The following is a 15,916-nucleotide window of genomic DNA, read 5'->3' on the forward strand; positions in this document are numbered from 1 at the left end:
GATTTAAGTGGGAGACTAGTATAGCTGTTTCGGACTCATTTTGTCCTCATCAGCTAGCCACACCCTTTATGGGATTCGAACCTGGGCAGTCTACATGCTAGGCAGTTGTATTAACCTAATGAGGACAAAATGAGTCCGAAATAGCTATACTAGTCTCCCAGAAATCTGAATTTGTAATGTATTGCAGTAGTGACTTGAGCCTGCTTAACGCCCCTAGTTGGGGGGCTGCAAGGCAAAAGAGATTATTAAAAAAGTAGAACTGCAGTATAGCAGTCAAAATGCCTAAGGTGCAATCAATCAGACCGTCTGTCTGAAAAACTCTCGGTATATATACATACATACATACATACATACATACATACATACATACATACGTATGTATGTATGTATATGTTATATCAGGAGGGGAAGGTGCTTTTCTTCCTCCCAAGCTGACACTTGCTATCAAGGATTTTGATTTCAGCTTTCATCCTTTGCCCCTCTAACGATGGTCCTCTCTACCATATTTCTGCAATTGCCTATGTTCCCATAAATTTAATATCTTCAAAACACTAATGCATTCCTGTAAGTGCAAGTCAGATGTTTGTACTATAACCTGTTAGATTCCAGAACTATTTCCTTCAAACCAATTACAGTCAAAGGTGGTTAAAGCATCCAATATAAACTAACGAAATGAAGGTGATAACTATTACGCATGAACATTTGGGCTAGAAGGTTGTGACAAAGGATGAGCCTTTGCAGAAAGCACTGTTATATGAGTTTAACCGCCCCCCTCCACATCCCCAAACATCCAGCCCCCTCTGCTTTAAAAAACTACAGCAAAAACTACACCCACACCCCATCTTCAGACTTCAAAGAACACTTGGCATTCCATTTGCCTGTCATTTTCAGAGTCTTGGCAGCTTCAAAGGTTTCTCTGCAGATCAGAAAATCTGTTGTTCCCTCCATAATGCTGAAGACCACAAAAGACTGGGCAAGAGCAAGGAGTAGAAATAACTCAAGAAACAGCTGGTGAGAAGAAACGACTTTGCTGGGTCACATTTTCTGCTAATAAATTTATATGTTGCATTGTTTCTTCTTTTGCTCCTTCACCATTCCATGTTCTAGAATGTATACTTTTAGCACAGAGGAATTTGTGACTTAGAAAAGAGGAAAAGCCTCTTTTGTAGCCTGGGAAAGTGGACAGATAATCAGAAAGACTTTCCCAAATGGACAATCTCTGCATCTCAATGGCAGCAGAGAAAAAGAGAAACCCACATTAATTATTGAAATACACCCAGGCAGCTGAGCCATACGAGCTGCAGAACAGACCGCCGATGCTACCCGTATTATGTTATTGCTTCTCTCAATCTTCCTACCTCCATTCTCTGGTCTTCATAGAGCTGCTCCAGAAATAAATATGATCTTTCTTCTCCAAAAAAAGCTTCTGCAGATATCTGAGCTTGCCTAGTTTCCACTGAAAAAAAGACAGTTTTGCTTTCCTTCAAAGATCATCTTTAATGAGCCAATAGTCTTTGCTGGGTTTGGGGATTACTGTTAAGGAGAAGAAGCAGAATGCTTCCAGGGAGCAAGTAGGAAACTTTTCTTTATATGTTTGCTTAAAAGACAACTGCCCAGTTTGCGCGTGAACACATTGGGAAAGAAAAGATTTAAGAGAACACGTTTCCTTCTACCTCTAGTTCTTTTCCTTACTACTTTAGTACAAGTTATAAGAAAAGGGGGAAAAGAAGAGTAGATATGTTGTTTTATCAGATGTTTAAGGGCAGCAAGTGCTTTCCAGTTCACTAGCAGCAGTCCTGGAAGTGCCACAGGTCTAAAACACACTCTAATGTCAGTAGCAGCAGTAACAACACATCCTTGTTGAGAGGGAAGGCGATACTTCCTTTTGAGTAGAAAAGCCCTCGTGGTAGTTAGACGTAGCCATATCCCATCTGGACCAGCCAACTGCCTTTAATACTTGGTGGTGAAGGACTGGAACTCCAGAGCAGTGATCTGCCTCTCATTTGAGAACACGGCCTGATCAATGCGAGACATGGGGCTTCCGACGCTACGTAACCAATTCTTCCTGGGCGGGGAAGAAGAAGCAAAAATTAACAGCGCAAGTCCCTTCGTCTCCTGTTTTACCCAGAACAGGAATGTAGCTATTTACAGACCCCCAAAAGCCGTCAGGTGCAATGTGCACATTTGTTGGAAGGCAAGGCCCATTTTTATTAGACATTTTAATACAGATTCACCATGAATCATTGAAAGGAAGTAAGTACACTGCCAAAAGTTACCAGCAGAACAAATGGTTCCAATTAACTTGAAGTAAATAATGTTGCAGAAGGGGAAAAAAAGTGGGGAGAAGATTTAAATAGGCTTTCACTCCTGAAGATTTAAATAATTGTAATGGGATAAATTCCCACGTAATTGGAAAAACAAGGCTTTTATAGAGACTCTTTTAACATTGCACCCTGAATATAAGCCCTCCCCCTTTGAGTTCAAATGTGTACATTACCCCCATCTTAAAGGAGAATTGGAGAGATTAAACTTATATTAAATATTTTTTCTAATATCTTTGCATGATTTTGGAACATATAGTGGTAGAATGGATGCCTGAAATATACAGGTAGCTCTCAATTTATAACCACCATTGGGACTATAACTTCCATCAGTAACGGATGCAGTTAAGACAGTTATGACCTTTTTTCTGAAGTCATTAAATGAATCCAGCTTCCTCCACTGACTTTGCTTGTAAGACAGCTGGGAAAGTTGCAAATGGGGATCGCATGACCCCAAGACACTTCAACTGTCATAAATACATGAAAGCATTGCTTATCAGTTGTCAAAGGCACAAACTTTGATGTGACTGCAGGGACACTGCCATGCTTATAAATACAAAGACTACTCCAGAGGACTATCTATACTTGTCATTTTATAACCTGAGCCAAATATATGTGTATATATATATATATATATATATATATATATATATATATATATATATATATATATATATATATATATATATATAATTGGTAGAATAAAACTAAGTAGACTCTAGTTCAAACCTATATCGTGAGCCATCCAGAGTTGTGTTTTTTAAGATGGGTAATCACACAAGTCTTTTCAATTAATTAATTAAATAAATTTGAGGCATTAAATCAACTGAATGACACTGAGTCACTTACTCCTTTGTCACCTGATTACTTTGTCTCTGTAATTTCATTTTGAGAACAAAAGAAAACAGATATGCTATCTTTAGCTCTAAATGTAATCATTTCAACAGGAAAAAAACAGGCTTATTCAATTTAAAATAACTTCCCGAAGAGTTCTGAATTTGTGGCAGCAAAACCAGTATCTTGTAACATCTTACAGACTAAGTACGGTAAATACTGTGTTATCAATTTTCATGGACTAATAGATTAATTGTCTTATAAACTATATTCCACACAAAATATTTTGAGCCCTTTGACTAAGATCAAGTGTAGTATCTTATCACAAAACCCTTTCATCATTGTAACATTTTTAGATTGTTTTCTGGGCAAAAGGTCACTTTTTTTGCTTTGTTCATACAACATGCTAGACCAGGATAAAATTGAATTGCATAATTTAATATTGTAGGAACCCAGCTATTGGTTTACATGAATGAGATCATCACACTAAGCTAGAATGTGGTTTATTCTTTGAGTGGGCATAGCAATTACGCTTTTAACATTTTAAGATTTTATGCAAATCCCACCTTTCACGCCATGCTGGGTTCTGTGCATTAAAGGGGCAAAACACAATCTAAATGTGATTTAATTTACATTTAATTAAAATCAAATTAAATACAGTCACCATGACCACTCCCCGTGTATTTTACAGTAATTTACATTTGCAATTTGGCAGCAGAGGGAAAGGCAAACACAGTGATCAGTTGGAAGACCATGCCCAATACCTGGGTGTATGTGACTGCAACCAAAACTGAAATGGATATAGCTGTTTGATTTTTAAGCAAAAAAAAATATATAAAAGCAGTCCACGCCTGTGAAATCTAAAGAAAAGTTCTAAGGATCATGTTATATAAAGAACACTATGAATGAAGTTTTCCCATGTAACATAAGAAAACAACTTTCTGCACGTTGCCCACACACAATACATTTGCCCAGCTGGTATTCCATTTCAAAAACTGAAAGGCTGCCTATTTATTCCCACCCAATTCTTAATTGCAAAAGAATGGTGAGAGCCACATGGATGGTTGTACACCTTTGCTTTCTTATCCTGCACTGACCTGGGAGGAGAAAGAAAGGGGTAGGTGGAGAAGAAGAATGTGCCTTGAGGAATAGAGTTGCTGTGGATTATCTCCTTCCTATTTATCCCTGGTTCCTCAAAGCCAGGGATGGAGTAGTGTGGTTGCTATGGAAATGGCCCCAATTTCCCCCTCCCCCTGAGAGATGAAGGTAGACAATATGTAGAGGCAGGTTGCTATGGCAACTGTCCCAGATTATTATTTTTTGCTCATGTTCTCTCTCTCTCTCTCTCTCTCTCTCCCTCCATCCCTCCCTTCCCCCCCCTCTCTCTTCAAGGTGATAGAAGATCTGGTTGCTATAGTAATTGCCTCTGGCTGTCATCTTTCTAAAGGTGACAAAGCACTATTGCAGAAGTTGTTACACCAACACAACACAAAGCTTGCAGGTCACCCTAAACCCAGACCCTGCTTTCGCTCACTTGCTCTTGTTTTCCTTCCACCCCCACACAGAATCACCTCTGCTATGGCTCAAAAATTCATAAAGCAATTTTCTTCATCTCCTTCTGGACCAGTTCTTTAATTGCAAGCTGACCCAAGTCCTAGATTTAAGGGTGTCGATTCCCTCTGGAGGCAGAGTCTGGAGAGGTACCCTACATAGGCATTCTCAATGGAGGGTGGATGGAAGGGAAAGACTCCTATAATAGGCTGATAGGGGCTATCTTCAGATCACAGTTGTGAAAATTGTTATAATAGGCTCTCATTTCTATTACGACCACAATCGAAACCAGAATTTCTATTGTTAAGCAAGGGGGTTGTTAAGTGAATTGCACCCAATTTTACATTTTTCTGCCACAGTTATTAAGCGAAGCACTGCAGTTGTTAAATGAATTGTCAAGCACAGGAAATCAAGAGTCAGGGCAGTTCAGATGAATATATAGGTTTATTTTATGCTAACGCTCTCTACAAGAATCTGAACTACTAACGGTCAAAGCAACTTGGCAGTAGACAAGAGTCAACAGAATTCAAGGTGGGCTGGACTTAGATCTCTTTGGGGCCTGAAGGGAATAAAGACTGATGATGTGTTTGACCCTTCTCTCAGGCTCAACCTGGTCATCTTCTACATGAATCATATAATCATTAAGTGAATCCACTGATGAAGCTTAATAATGTGGAACCTAATCAGAATGGGGTTTCTGAACTTTCTCTTTTAGGAGCAAGAACAAGAATGGTTAGTACACTAGCCTCACACCTTAACTTGTAGATCTTAATTTTTAAATAAAAATAAAATATACTCTGATCAAGAGAGGAACATAAATAAGCTTACATTGTATTCAGCACCCTGTGGATGGCTGCACAAGTAGTTGCTTAGCTGTTTGATTAGCAGTAACCAGGCCAGTCAACAATTAAGGCCTGTGGTGGAACATCTTCATCACCAAAGGTATTCTATCTTTGGCCAGCAAGTGCAAGAAAGAAAAAACAACCCAAACAATTCCAACTTCACTCCTGACAACTTGTACAGTACTGGATTTCAAAGAACACTCCAATTCCAAAATTGGCCTTCAGTACTGGTAATTCAGGAGTCATGTGAAGTCCTTTTCCCTGTCTCCATACCATCTTCTACGTCTTTATTTTTTATGGTCAGGCACTATCACCCACTTGTTTCAGTAAAACCATTCCAACTGGAGGAGCCAGGTTTCCTTACTTACATAATTTCCACTTTCTCCTTTGTTCCCTGCACCTGTCCAGTCACAGTCCCATGGGCTGTATTCTTCACCCAGCCAACCAGTCCTAGTTTTCTCCCTTGCTCTTCTGTGTACTAATAGGAGGAGAAAATAAACAGAGATCATCATCGGAAAGATGTTCTGCAATTATGTACACTATACTGTATACATTGCTTGGTATCTCTCCATTTGATGACTCTAGCTAAGTGTGTGAAGTACCTTTATTGAGAAAAACTAGTGTCAAGGTTATATCAAAGTTCAATCAGTTATGTCTGATTAGAGATGACTGTTTCCGATAGGCAGCGGCTTCCGGTATTAAGGGAATGAAGGAACTGAAAAAAATGCAGCTTAGCAACAATAGCCTGATTTTCATCTTGGAACTTTACTATATTTTCCCAAATACTGCCTACTTCTTCTAAGGTACAGAATTCATATGGAGATATCAGCTTGCTCAGATTTAGCAATTCTTGAGGTTTTCAAGACCATGACAAAACTGAGGAATTTCAAGCTGCAATAACACTTTTTTTTAAATTTTCCAGCAGATATTTTTAAGACCCAGATAAGCACCCAGTTGATGCCAAGATATATGCAAATGTCCCAGACTTGTGCTGAGATTATTCAGTGTTATCTGAATAATGGCTTACTGTTACATTATCAGCCTGCCTTGTTCCTTTCATCCCAATCTTGCTTCCAGTCCCCAACCTCTGTTGATAGCTGATATGAGCAGCTTCTCTGCTATTGCTCCCATGATTCCATTCCTGGTCTAATATCCAGGAGTACGGTTCAAGGATTATACGTGAACAATAATGGTTTTCTTTATATAGAAATAGAAGCTGGAAGGGACCTTGGAGGTATTCTAGTTCAGCCCCCTGCTCAAGCAGGAAAACATCTCTTCATAAAAATCTCCATATGGTACATGGTATGATATTTACAGCTTTTAGAAAACCCAGTTAAAGTAACCCAGTTACAGTTAAAACAAAAACACAACTTCCCTCATTTTGCCATGATATACATCTATCTCTGTATCTATACATCTAACACTCTCCTGTTTGTCTGTGTGTAACCTTTAATTGGGCAAAATGGTATATCGTAGGGGCGCAATTTTTGAACCAAGATACCTCAAATGGGCTAAATTACAGAATGCATCCAAAATCTGGCACCCATAACTCCCATGAAATAGAAATTTGGCAAATTTTATAAAACATTTTATAACATAAAAATTACCACAAAGCATTTTATGACATAATACAAAATATCATAAAACATGTCTTGTGGTCAACTCCTCATGTTTTGATTGTACTATACCACAGGTGTCAAACTCGCCACGTGACGTGTCACGACGTATTGCGACTTTTTTCGCATTGCTGGAGCTGGGGTGGGTGCAGCCTCCACATGATGCAACCAGCCCATGGGCTGGCAGTTTGGCACCCCTGTACTATACAGTTCAGCATGGACTATTTTCAGGGCAGATACCTCTCTGGATATCTTCTTGAATTTTTAAGAACTTTTCCAATATATTAGAAGTTCTGCCATTTTTGTAGGCTGTAAGAATCTAGTAAGGAAAAATCTCTGAAGTGCTGACCCAATGGGTCATGAGTTATCTAGTAGTATATTAGAAAAGATACAACTTACCTTTCTAAAGAAGACACCTAAAAGAGAGAAGAGATACAGTAGATATCATTATAGCCACACATTAGTAAACCAATATCTACTGTATTTCTAAATTGTCATAAGTGAGCCATTGGGCTCTTCCAGTAGTGATTATAAACTGGAGTGTCCCACAACAGAAAATTAAAGCACCAATAAAATCATTTACAAGATAGCCCAGTGGTTGATAATTAAAATGTTTAAAGCGAGGAATCCAATCATTCTGTTTTGCTGGGCTCTCCCTACATTTTTAAAAACTTTTATTATTCTTAAAAATAAGTCCATCTTTCAAGATGTTCAATTTTTTATAGTAGTCTTTTTCAATCCATTGCTGTCCAGATGGCCCACCACAACCTCTCAAAAATATGGGATCAATGGAGGTTATAGCACATCTTGAGGGTACCAAGATGCAAAGACTGTCTTAAGACATCACCATCTTAAGATGATATAGCCACAACTGATCCAACTGAATTACAGCCTTCTTTGAAGGGCTTGCCAATCATTTGTCTGCAATCAATTATTGATTAATATTTCTTGAAATTATGAATGTGCTTATGTGAGTAGAACTTTTTTTTTTTACTCCATCATAGGTTTATGTATGACAGAAAAAAAGAAATTCTTGCTTTCCAATCTTTCAGGATCCAGCACTGTGGAGTTAACTCATTTACAGTCCTGGTTTGTTTAGATATAATAAACCCTAATCTAGGTTAAACATCTTATTAAACCATCCCTACCTCATTTGTTTGCCTGTTCATAGAAGAGATAAAGCAGGCTGTGTGTTGCTTTCTTTTAATATTGTGGATAAATAATCTAGAATTCAACTCAACATAACTGTGGTCTTCAGCCCTCCAAAAGATCTTGCTTTCTAATTTCTTTTCTACAAACAGTCCACAGTACTTTTGGTCTCCTGTGCCTCTTGTGAAATACTTTTATCTTTTCCCCTTCATTGCCATCATAGAAATTATATTCTTAATCAATGTTCTATTATAGACAATTAGAATAACAGAAATTGAATAAATAAATAAAACGTTGAATTTTTAGAATAATACTAAACATTCTGTGGCATTTCCATAAGCCAACAAATAGCCAGGAATTGCAGATAAGACCTTTTACTGGCCTATTATGTTACTTATTTGTCTATATTTTTATCAGCTTTTATGCTGCCTCAATCATGAAGTGACTCTGGGTATAGAATTGTGAAAACAATCCCTTATCTGAACTTTAAGAGGCAGGTAGAAATCCCTCAAAAGCTAAACATCACAGATTCTAATTCCTAAGTATTACCCACCCCCCCAAAGAAAGAATCCAACCCCATAATACAGCATAAGTCTCAGAAGAGTTCTGCCCTCTTTTGATTCCTCATTTCTGGAGAATGGCAGCTGAAGCTATATGACTTCTTGAATGTCACACATCATGTTATTTTTAAAATAGATTATGTGGGGCTGTGTATGTTCAATTTAAAAGAGGTTGAATCAAAGATGCTCAGCCTCCCTCCCTGAAATGGCCCACATCTCAGTACTGCAGAGAAACAGCCTCTCGTTCTCTGCTGGATGATATGTAGATTCATTACTAAATTCAGTTAATGCTCCCAATTAACTTCTTCATACATTCCCCTTGTGTACCGGCTTAAATTAAGTTCTTTAGAGTCTTTGCAGATAGCTTTTCAAGCTATTCCAGACTATCTTACTGCAAATTAGAACTGAAGCAAGATTCTGCAGTTGGACAAGCAGACTGCAGGCATCTTATTTCAAGGACTGTACTATTTGCAGAGCAATCCGCTGGAAAGCCAAGCAACAGTATCAGTGTACAAAAATCCTTAGCAAGTAGTGCAAGAATAACACAAAGGGAGGAAATAAAATCTAGACTCACCTTGGACTTCCCCATAAATCTCATAGTCGACTGCCCAGAGCTCGGAAGAAGCCATTGTCCAGACCAAGTCACGAGGAGCTGACAGCAGCTTCCAAGGAGACTGAGAGGGGTAGGTATGTGTGCTATCTGATCTGCTTTACACTGCAGTTTGACCAGCCGGGTGTTACTAAATTCAGCAGTAGGATCGAAAGCAATGTGTGGCCCACCTGGAATAAAGAACACAAAGAAATGTGTTTTGTTATTCAGTCATAGTTAACTCTGTGCTAAATCATCTACTTTGTATGCAGAAAGACATTTCCAATGTTTCCAAGCAGGGCTGGGGAACCTCCTGGCAAAAACCCTGGAGGATGATTATCAGTCTGTATCAATGCTAGTCTAGAGGGAGCAAGGCAAGGCAATTTCCTCTTCCCAAACCCACCCTCATAATAGCTGCACAGGAAGGAACTTTTGTAGGGAGATAGCAAAAAGCTAATTCAAATTCACAACTGGAAGGAAACTTGTTCTCATCTTACATTTTAGCAATTGGTTTCTATACCTATAGGCTGGAAAAGGACAATTATATGTCTAACATTTTATACAAGGACAAAAAAATGAGATTTTTTTTTTAAAAATTATCCTGCCAGCAAGGCTATTTTCTAGCTCTTCCTCTCCATCTTCCTATTTTCCGTAAGCATAAGAATTGATAAGAGGGAAAAGGATAAATAGTTGCAGACATCCTTTTAGTTACATGGTATACAGCCCCAAAACAAAATGTGCACGCATTTGTTAAAGAACTGTGCCAATCTCAGCCCCCATGAACATGCGTGGGCCTCGCACTAAGAACTGCCAACTCAAAATGTCAGATTAAAGAGAGATTCAGGATGTGTTCCTAAGAGTTTGAAATAAGATGTATTTCCTCCTATTCCATGTGTGTCTCTTTTTTCTCTATTCAAACATTTTAGGCCATGTTTTAATAATTCTATTGCTCTGATACTCCAGGTACATTTCTCATGAGATTTATACCACTCAAGTAATAGTCTGCTGACCTAAAATTTTAAGAAATCTTATGGTCAATGATATCACTAAAATCTTTAAATGGGGACATTAGAGTCACTATATGAGATGAGTAGCTATACAAATGTATATTTAATAAATAAATATGGCACAATTTTTTAATTCATCATAGCTTTCTTTCTTGGATGGTATGGAGAATTTTAAAAAGTAAAAATAAAGTCACAGTACAACCGTAAGGTCAATAACACTAGTACTGCAAACAGCACAATCTGACTGGTGGAAAGTGTTGATCACATGACCTCAGGATGTTGCAACTGTTGTAAATAACATGCTGGTTGCCAAGCACCCAAATTTGTTCATGAATCTGTGCAGATGCTGTGACAGTCATAAGTGCGAGGCTCTTTTCCTAAGTAATTTTTTTCAGTGCTGTTGTAACTTAGAATGGTCACTAAACGTAAGACTAGGACAATCTATATCAGGGGTGTCAAACTCACAACGTCACGTGATGTGTCATGACGTATTGCGACTTTTTTGCTGTTGCTGGCAATGGGGTGGGCGCGGTTTCGCTATGATGCATCCGGCCCATGGGCCGGCAGTTTGACATCCCTGATCTATATAGACAAGTTTCAAAAAGCATTTTTAGCTGCACTTTAATTTCTAGTGAATCAAAATAAACTATAAGGCTATTAGAATGTGAAAAGTATTTTTTTCTTAAAGGGACTTTAGTCCAGTTGCTAGGAATTTGTTCTGGTTTCCCTCTCACTTTTTGTATGCTTTACTGTACTGAATTGTTTTCTTTCTTTAAACACAATACTAAATGAACAGCATCAGAATGAGCAAAATAAATCTCTGCATCGTTTATTGAATCTTCTCCCAGTGTATGCTTAATTTGTTACAAATTGCAATTGGCAGAGTTTAGTCCTGGTTTCCATTCAAAACCCAGCATCAAATCAGTCTAGCAGTTCATAGTGAAGGCAAATTATGTAACATGTTGCTTTGCTTTTGTTTTCCTTGAGTGTGTGAACTTAGCCTTTGATGTTTGTAACCCAAGGAACCATGGCTTCTTCAGCAAACCGTGGACAAGCAAAATATGGCTTAGTCTGATGGATAAACACAATCTCTGTCTGCTGCAGATAGTTGGAAAATATTCTACTAAAGTAGATAATATTGCACTAAACACCAATAATCTGATATTTAGAAGACAGCTACTTATGTTCCAATTTTGGATGTATGGATCAACTAGGTGTTTTTTTTTCTTAGTACCTACTTAATTGCGTTTTTCTGTTCCTTTGAATTTCCAACCCTCCTGAGTCATGCAGTTAACAAAATTAACCCAAGATATCGTGTCATCAGATCTAAGCAGTTATATTACAATTCAAGACTATCCTTTCCTGAATTCCCACAGCATTGATGTGCAATCCTGCAAATTTTAGACATTACCCCCACAGCTCAGGCTGCATATAAACATATAATTTCTTGCAAACCCGGCAGTTAGGTATCATCAAATTATTTTGCATACATAGTCAAGTTTGAACAGAGTTTGAAAAATCTTAACTACCATTATAAAACCACAGTAAGTTTTAAAGGTAGCCCTTGACTTACAACCATTTTAGTGACCTTTCAGTTACAATGGCACTGAAAAAAAGTGATTGACAACTGGTCCTCGCACTTATGACCGCTGCAGCATCCCCATGGTCACATGATCAAAATTCAGGCACCTGGCAACCGCCATATACTTACCAAAATTGCAGCATCCTGGAGTCATGTAATCCACCATTTGCAACCTTCCCAGCTAGCTTCTGACAAGCGAAATCAATAGGGAAAGCCGAATTTTGCTTCACAACCGTTGATCCACTTAATAACTGCAGTGATTCAATTAGCAACCATGGCATAAATTGGGGCATGACTCACTTAAGAGCCGCCTTGCTTAGAAATGGAAATTCTGGTCCCAATTGTAGTTGTAGGTCGAGCGTACCTGTATTTGTATAACATAAGGGAGTGAAAAGAGATGGGCAGTTAAGAAATATGAAATATAAACAAACATGCAATCCCCTATAGGTAAAGTTAACAACAGCAGTGATTTGCTTAATTTGGGGTGCAATAGAAGTTGTTGCTTGCTATAAAGCTCTCCAGGGCCCATGGCCTGGTAATTTGAGGGTCATGGTCTGTGTCCTGTGGCGTTTACCCATCTTGTGCCATCAGAGTGGGCACATTTCAGGCCCTCTCAATCAAGCAATGCCACCTGACTGGAGCCAGGAATGAGCCTTCTCAGTTGTGGCCTCTGCCCTTGGGCGCTCTTTCCTCCCCAAGACTGAAATGGCCCCTCTTCTGCCCCCCTTTAGGTGAGCCTGGAGGGTCCTGGGTTCTGATGGTGCTATGGGCTCCCCCAGGGAGAGATTTTGCCCTGTGGTAAGATAGGCAGCGAATAAACTTAATAACTGCACCAGAGATAAATTCCTTGTGTCTGATCACACTTGGCTGGTATTCTATTCTATTCTATTCTATTCTATTCTATTCCGATTCCATTCTTCCATTCCATCCTATTCTTTATTCCTATTCTATTCCATTCTATACTTTACTCAATTCTATTCTATATTTTACCCTATATTCTAGTCTATTTCTCTATTTTACTCTATATCATACTTTTCTATTCTTATTCTATATTTTACTCTATATTCTATTCTATTTTACTATTCTATTCTACTCTATATTCCATTCTATATTTTACTCTATATTCTATTCTACTCCATTTTGATTCCATTCTGTTACATATTCCATTCTATATTTTACTCAATTCTATTCTATTTTACCCTATATTCTAGTCTATTTCTCTATTTTACTCTACTCTATTCTATTCTTACTCTATACTCTATGTTCTATTCTATATTTTATTCTATTCTATATTCTATTCTATTCCATTCCACTCCACTCCACTCTACTCTATTTTAATTTTATGCCTCCTTCTTCAGGATAGCCAACTTCTTTCTCTGCTGTCTGGTGGGGTCTATTTCGAGGGTTTCTTTAAGCTAATTTCCGCTCAGCTTGAGCCCTCCAGAAATGGGGCAGCTTCAGAAAGGCACATAGGAATAACAATAATTTTTTTTAAAAAAGTAACAAATACAATAGGTCTGGATGCAGCCATTCCTGGTAATTCCGTGATTATATTTGCTATTATTTACCCTTGGGGAATGGGGAGGAGGGGGAAAAGGAAGGGAAAAATGGAGCTCAAAAGAAAAGGAACTAGAAGAATCCGCCTGAGGGAAGCGATGCGAGATTTGGCGGGAAGGCGGGGGCGCGCGCAGGGTGGGGGGGCGCTAGGGGAGGAAAGGCGGAGAAGGGGAGGGCGCGGGCGCGCAGGCGCGCGCACCCTGAGGCGAAGCTGGGCGGGAAAAGCAAGCCATGAAGGGGGAAGCGGGCTCGGCCGTCAAGATGGTGCGCGCTTGGGGGGCGCGCGCCTGTGAGGGGGGGTGCGCGCGTATCTCTCTCTCACACACACGCGCACACGCACAGACAGACATATTAGTGACACATACCTGTTTTTAGATACACTGTCAAACACATCTATATACCACATATGGCTATATAGATATAGACATATGGCTATATAGATATAGACATGGACATATAGATATAGTCACATATAGATATAGATATAGTCACATATAGGTATAGACATGGACATATAGATATATAGATTAGATATAGATAAATAGATGCATATATATATATATATATATTTGTTAAAATAATGATCACCAAGAGAATACTTAAACAGAGTTTAATTAATCAACCTAGCTTTCGTCAAAATACATATGACATCGTCAGGGTTAAAAGGCAAGTAAAAAGGGGGACTTTTTACTTGCCTTTTAACCCTGACGATGTCATATGTATTTTGACAAAAGCTAGGTTGATTAATTAAACTCTGTTTAAGTATTCTCTTGGTGATCATTATTTTAACAAATGGATATTCCCAAGAGTCGTATTTTCACTAGTATTCTTAATATATATATATATATATATATTCATTCACATAGATATATATTCATATAGATATATATTCATATAGATATATATTCACATAGATATAGACACATGCACTCACATATATGCACACACATACATATATAGACACTCCCACACACACACACGTGCACACATGCAGTGCTTTTTTTTGTAAAAAAAAAAAAAAGGTGCCGGAACTCACACACGTCATACAACCCGCCTTGCCTACCCTACAAGGTTCCATCCCAAAAAGGTGCCGGAACTCTGTTCTGGGCGTTCTATGACAAAAAAAGCCCTGCACACATGTATCCATATATATGTTTATCACATACCACATATATGTAATATATACATACTTGCGTATATTACATTCATGTGTAGGCATACATGTATAGATAGATAGACGTGAATATATATACCAACATCCACACATCAACATTCATATAAACATGTACACAGATACATAATACTCATACATATGCTTGTAGACCCGTTAACAAACCTCAGATTGAACATCACACTTTGCCCTTTAACTTTGGAAACTTGACTTGTTTTAAGCAAGAGTTTGTGCTGCATTTGAAACCGAGGTTCTTATTTGAATTTCAACTAGCTAATCTAGATATTAAGCCAAGTATCTCTTCGGTAGCATTTGAAGTAGGCCAATGCTTCCCCTAACAAAACTTTATTTAAAAAAATAATTAATACCAGGTATTCTATAAATAATCCAGATGGATCACAATCCAATATCACTTCTATTGATTTAAAACTCATGGTGGCAGTTATGTGGTCCAGTTTGGGGCTGGATCCAGTCTAGATTTTTCAAAGAATCATTGGCCATTGTGTAATTTCACAAGTACACATGGGCTGGGTTGGGCAACGATAATGAGAATGCATAATTTGTGGTTTAGAATGTTGTGGAATCATAGACAGTGTATTTACAAACCATCAATTAAGTAAAAATATAATTTGTCTCTTGGGGTACAGAATTGTTAATGAACACAGCCATTCTGCTTTCTTTTTCTTCTTATTTGTCCTACTTAGTTACAAAGCCTGCTTGTTGTGCATTGCACTTATTATTTAATAGCAAAGTTTATCGATGGCTTATTGATCTCAACTTATAATTATTTCTTTAGTGACTTTGAAGTTACAAGAGCGCTGAAAAAAGAAGACTGGTTCTCACACTGAGCAGTATCCCCACAATCATATAATTGCGATTTGGGCATTTGGTAACTGGTATGTACTGGTATTTACAACTGTTCCAGCATCCCATTTGTAACCTTCTCAGCTAACTTCTAACAAGCAAAGTCAAGGGGGGAAGCTGGATTCGTTTAACCACTGCAGCAAAAAAAAAGTTGTTAAATTTGGTATGATCACATGATAACTCACGTAACAGCCTTATCCTCCAGTAATGGACATTCCTGTCCCAACTGTGTTCATAAGTCAAGGACTAATACTAATTAGTAATATAAATTAG

The 15,916-nt window shown here is 38.2% G+C and overlaps 1 protein-coding gene across 1 annotated transcript; it reads right to left on the bottom strand.

Annotated features, from left to right (window-relative positions):
- Positions 1-1,487: 1,487 nt before the first annotated feature.
- Positions 1,488-9,583, bottom strand: LOC107302633 (acylphosphatase-2). The gene is made up of 4 exons (XM_015831751.1): positions 9,448-9,583; positions 7,564-7,580; positions 5,917-6,026; positions 1,488-2,065 (listed from the first exon to the last, which is right to left on the bottom strand). The coding sequence occupies exons 1-4, from the start codon at positions 9,500-9,502 to the stop codon at positions 1,951-1,953; spliced, it is 297 nt and encodes a 98-aa protein (XP_015687237.1). The 5' UTR covers positions 9,503-9,583; the 3' UTR covers positions 1,488-1,950.
- Positions 9,584-15,916: the final 6,333 nt, after the last annotated feature.

This window comes from Protobothrops mucrosquamatus, unplaced genomic scaffold (assembly GCF_001527695.2).
Source record: "Protobothrops mucrosquamatus isolate PMUCROS unplaced genomic scaffold, P.Mucros_1.0 scaffold_278, whole genome shotgun sequence".
In the NCBI taxonomy this organism is placed as follows: Eukaryota; Metazoa; Chordata; class Lepidosauria; order Squamata; family Viperidae; genus Protobothrops; species Protobothrops mucrosquamatus.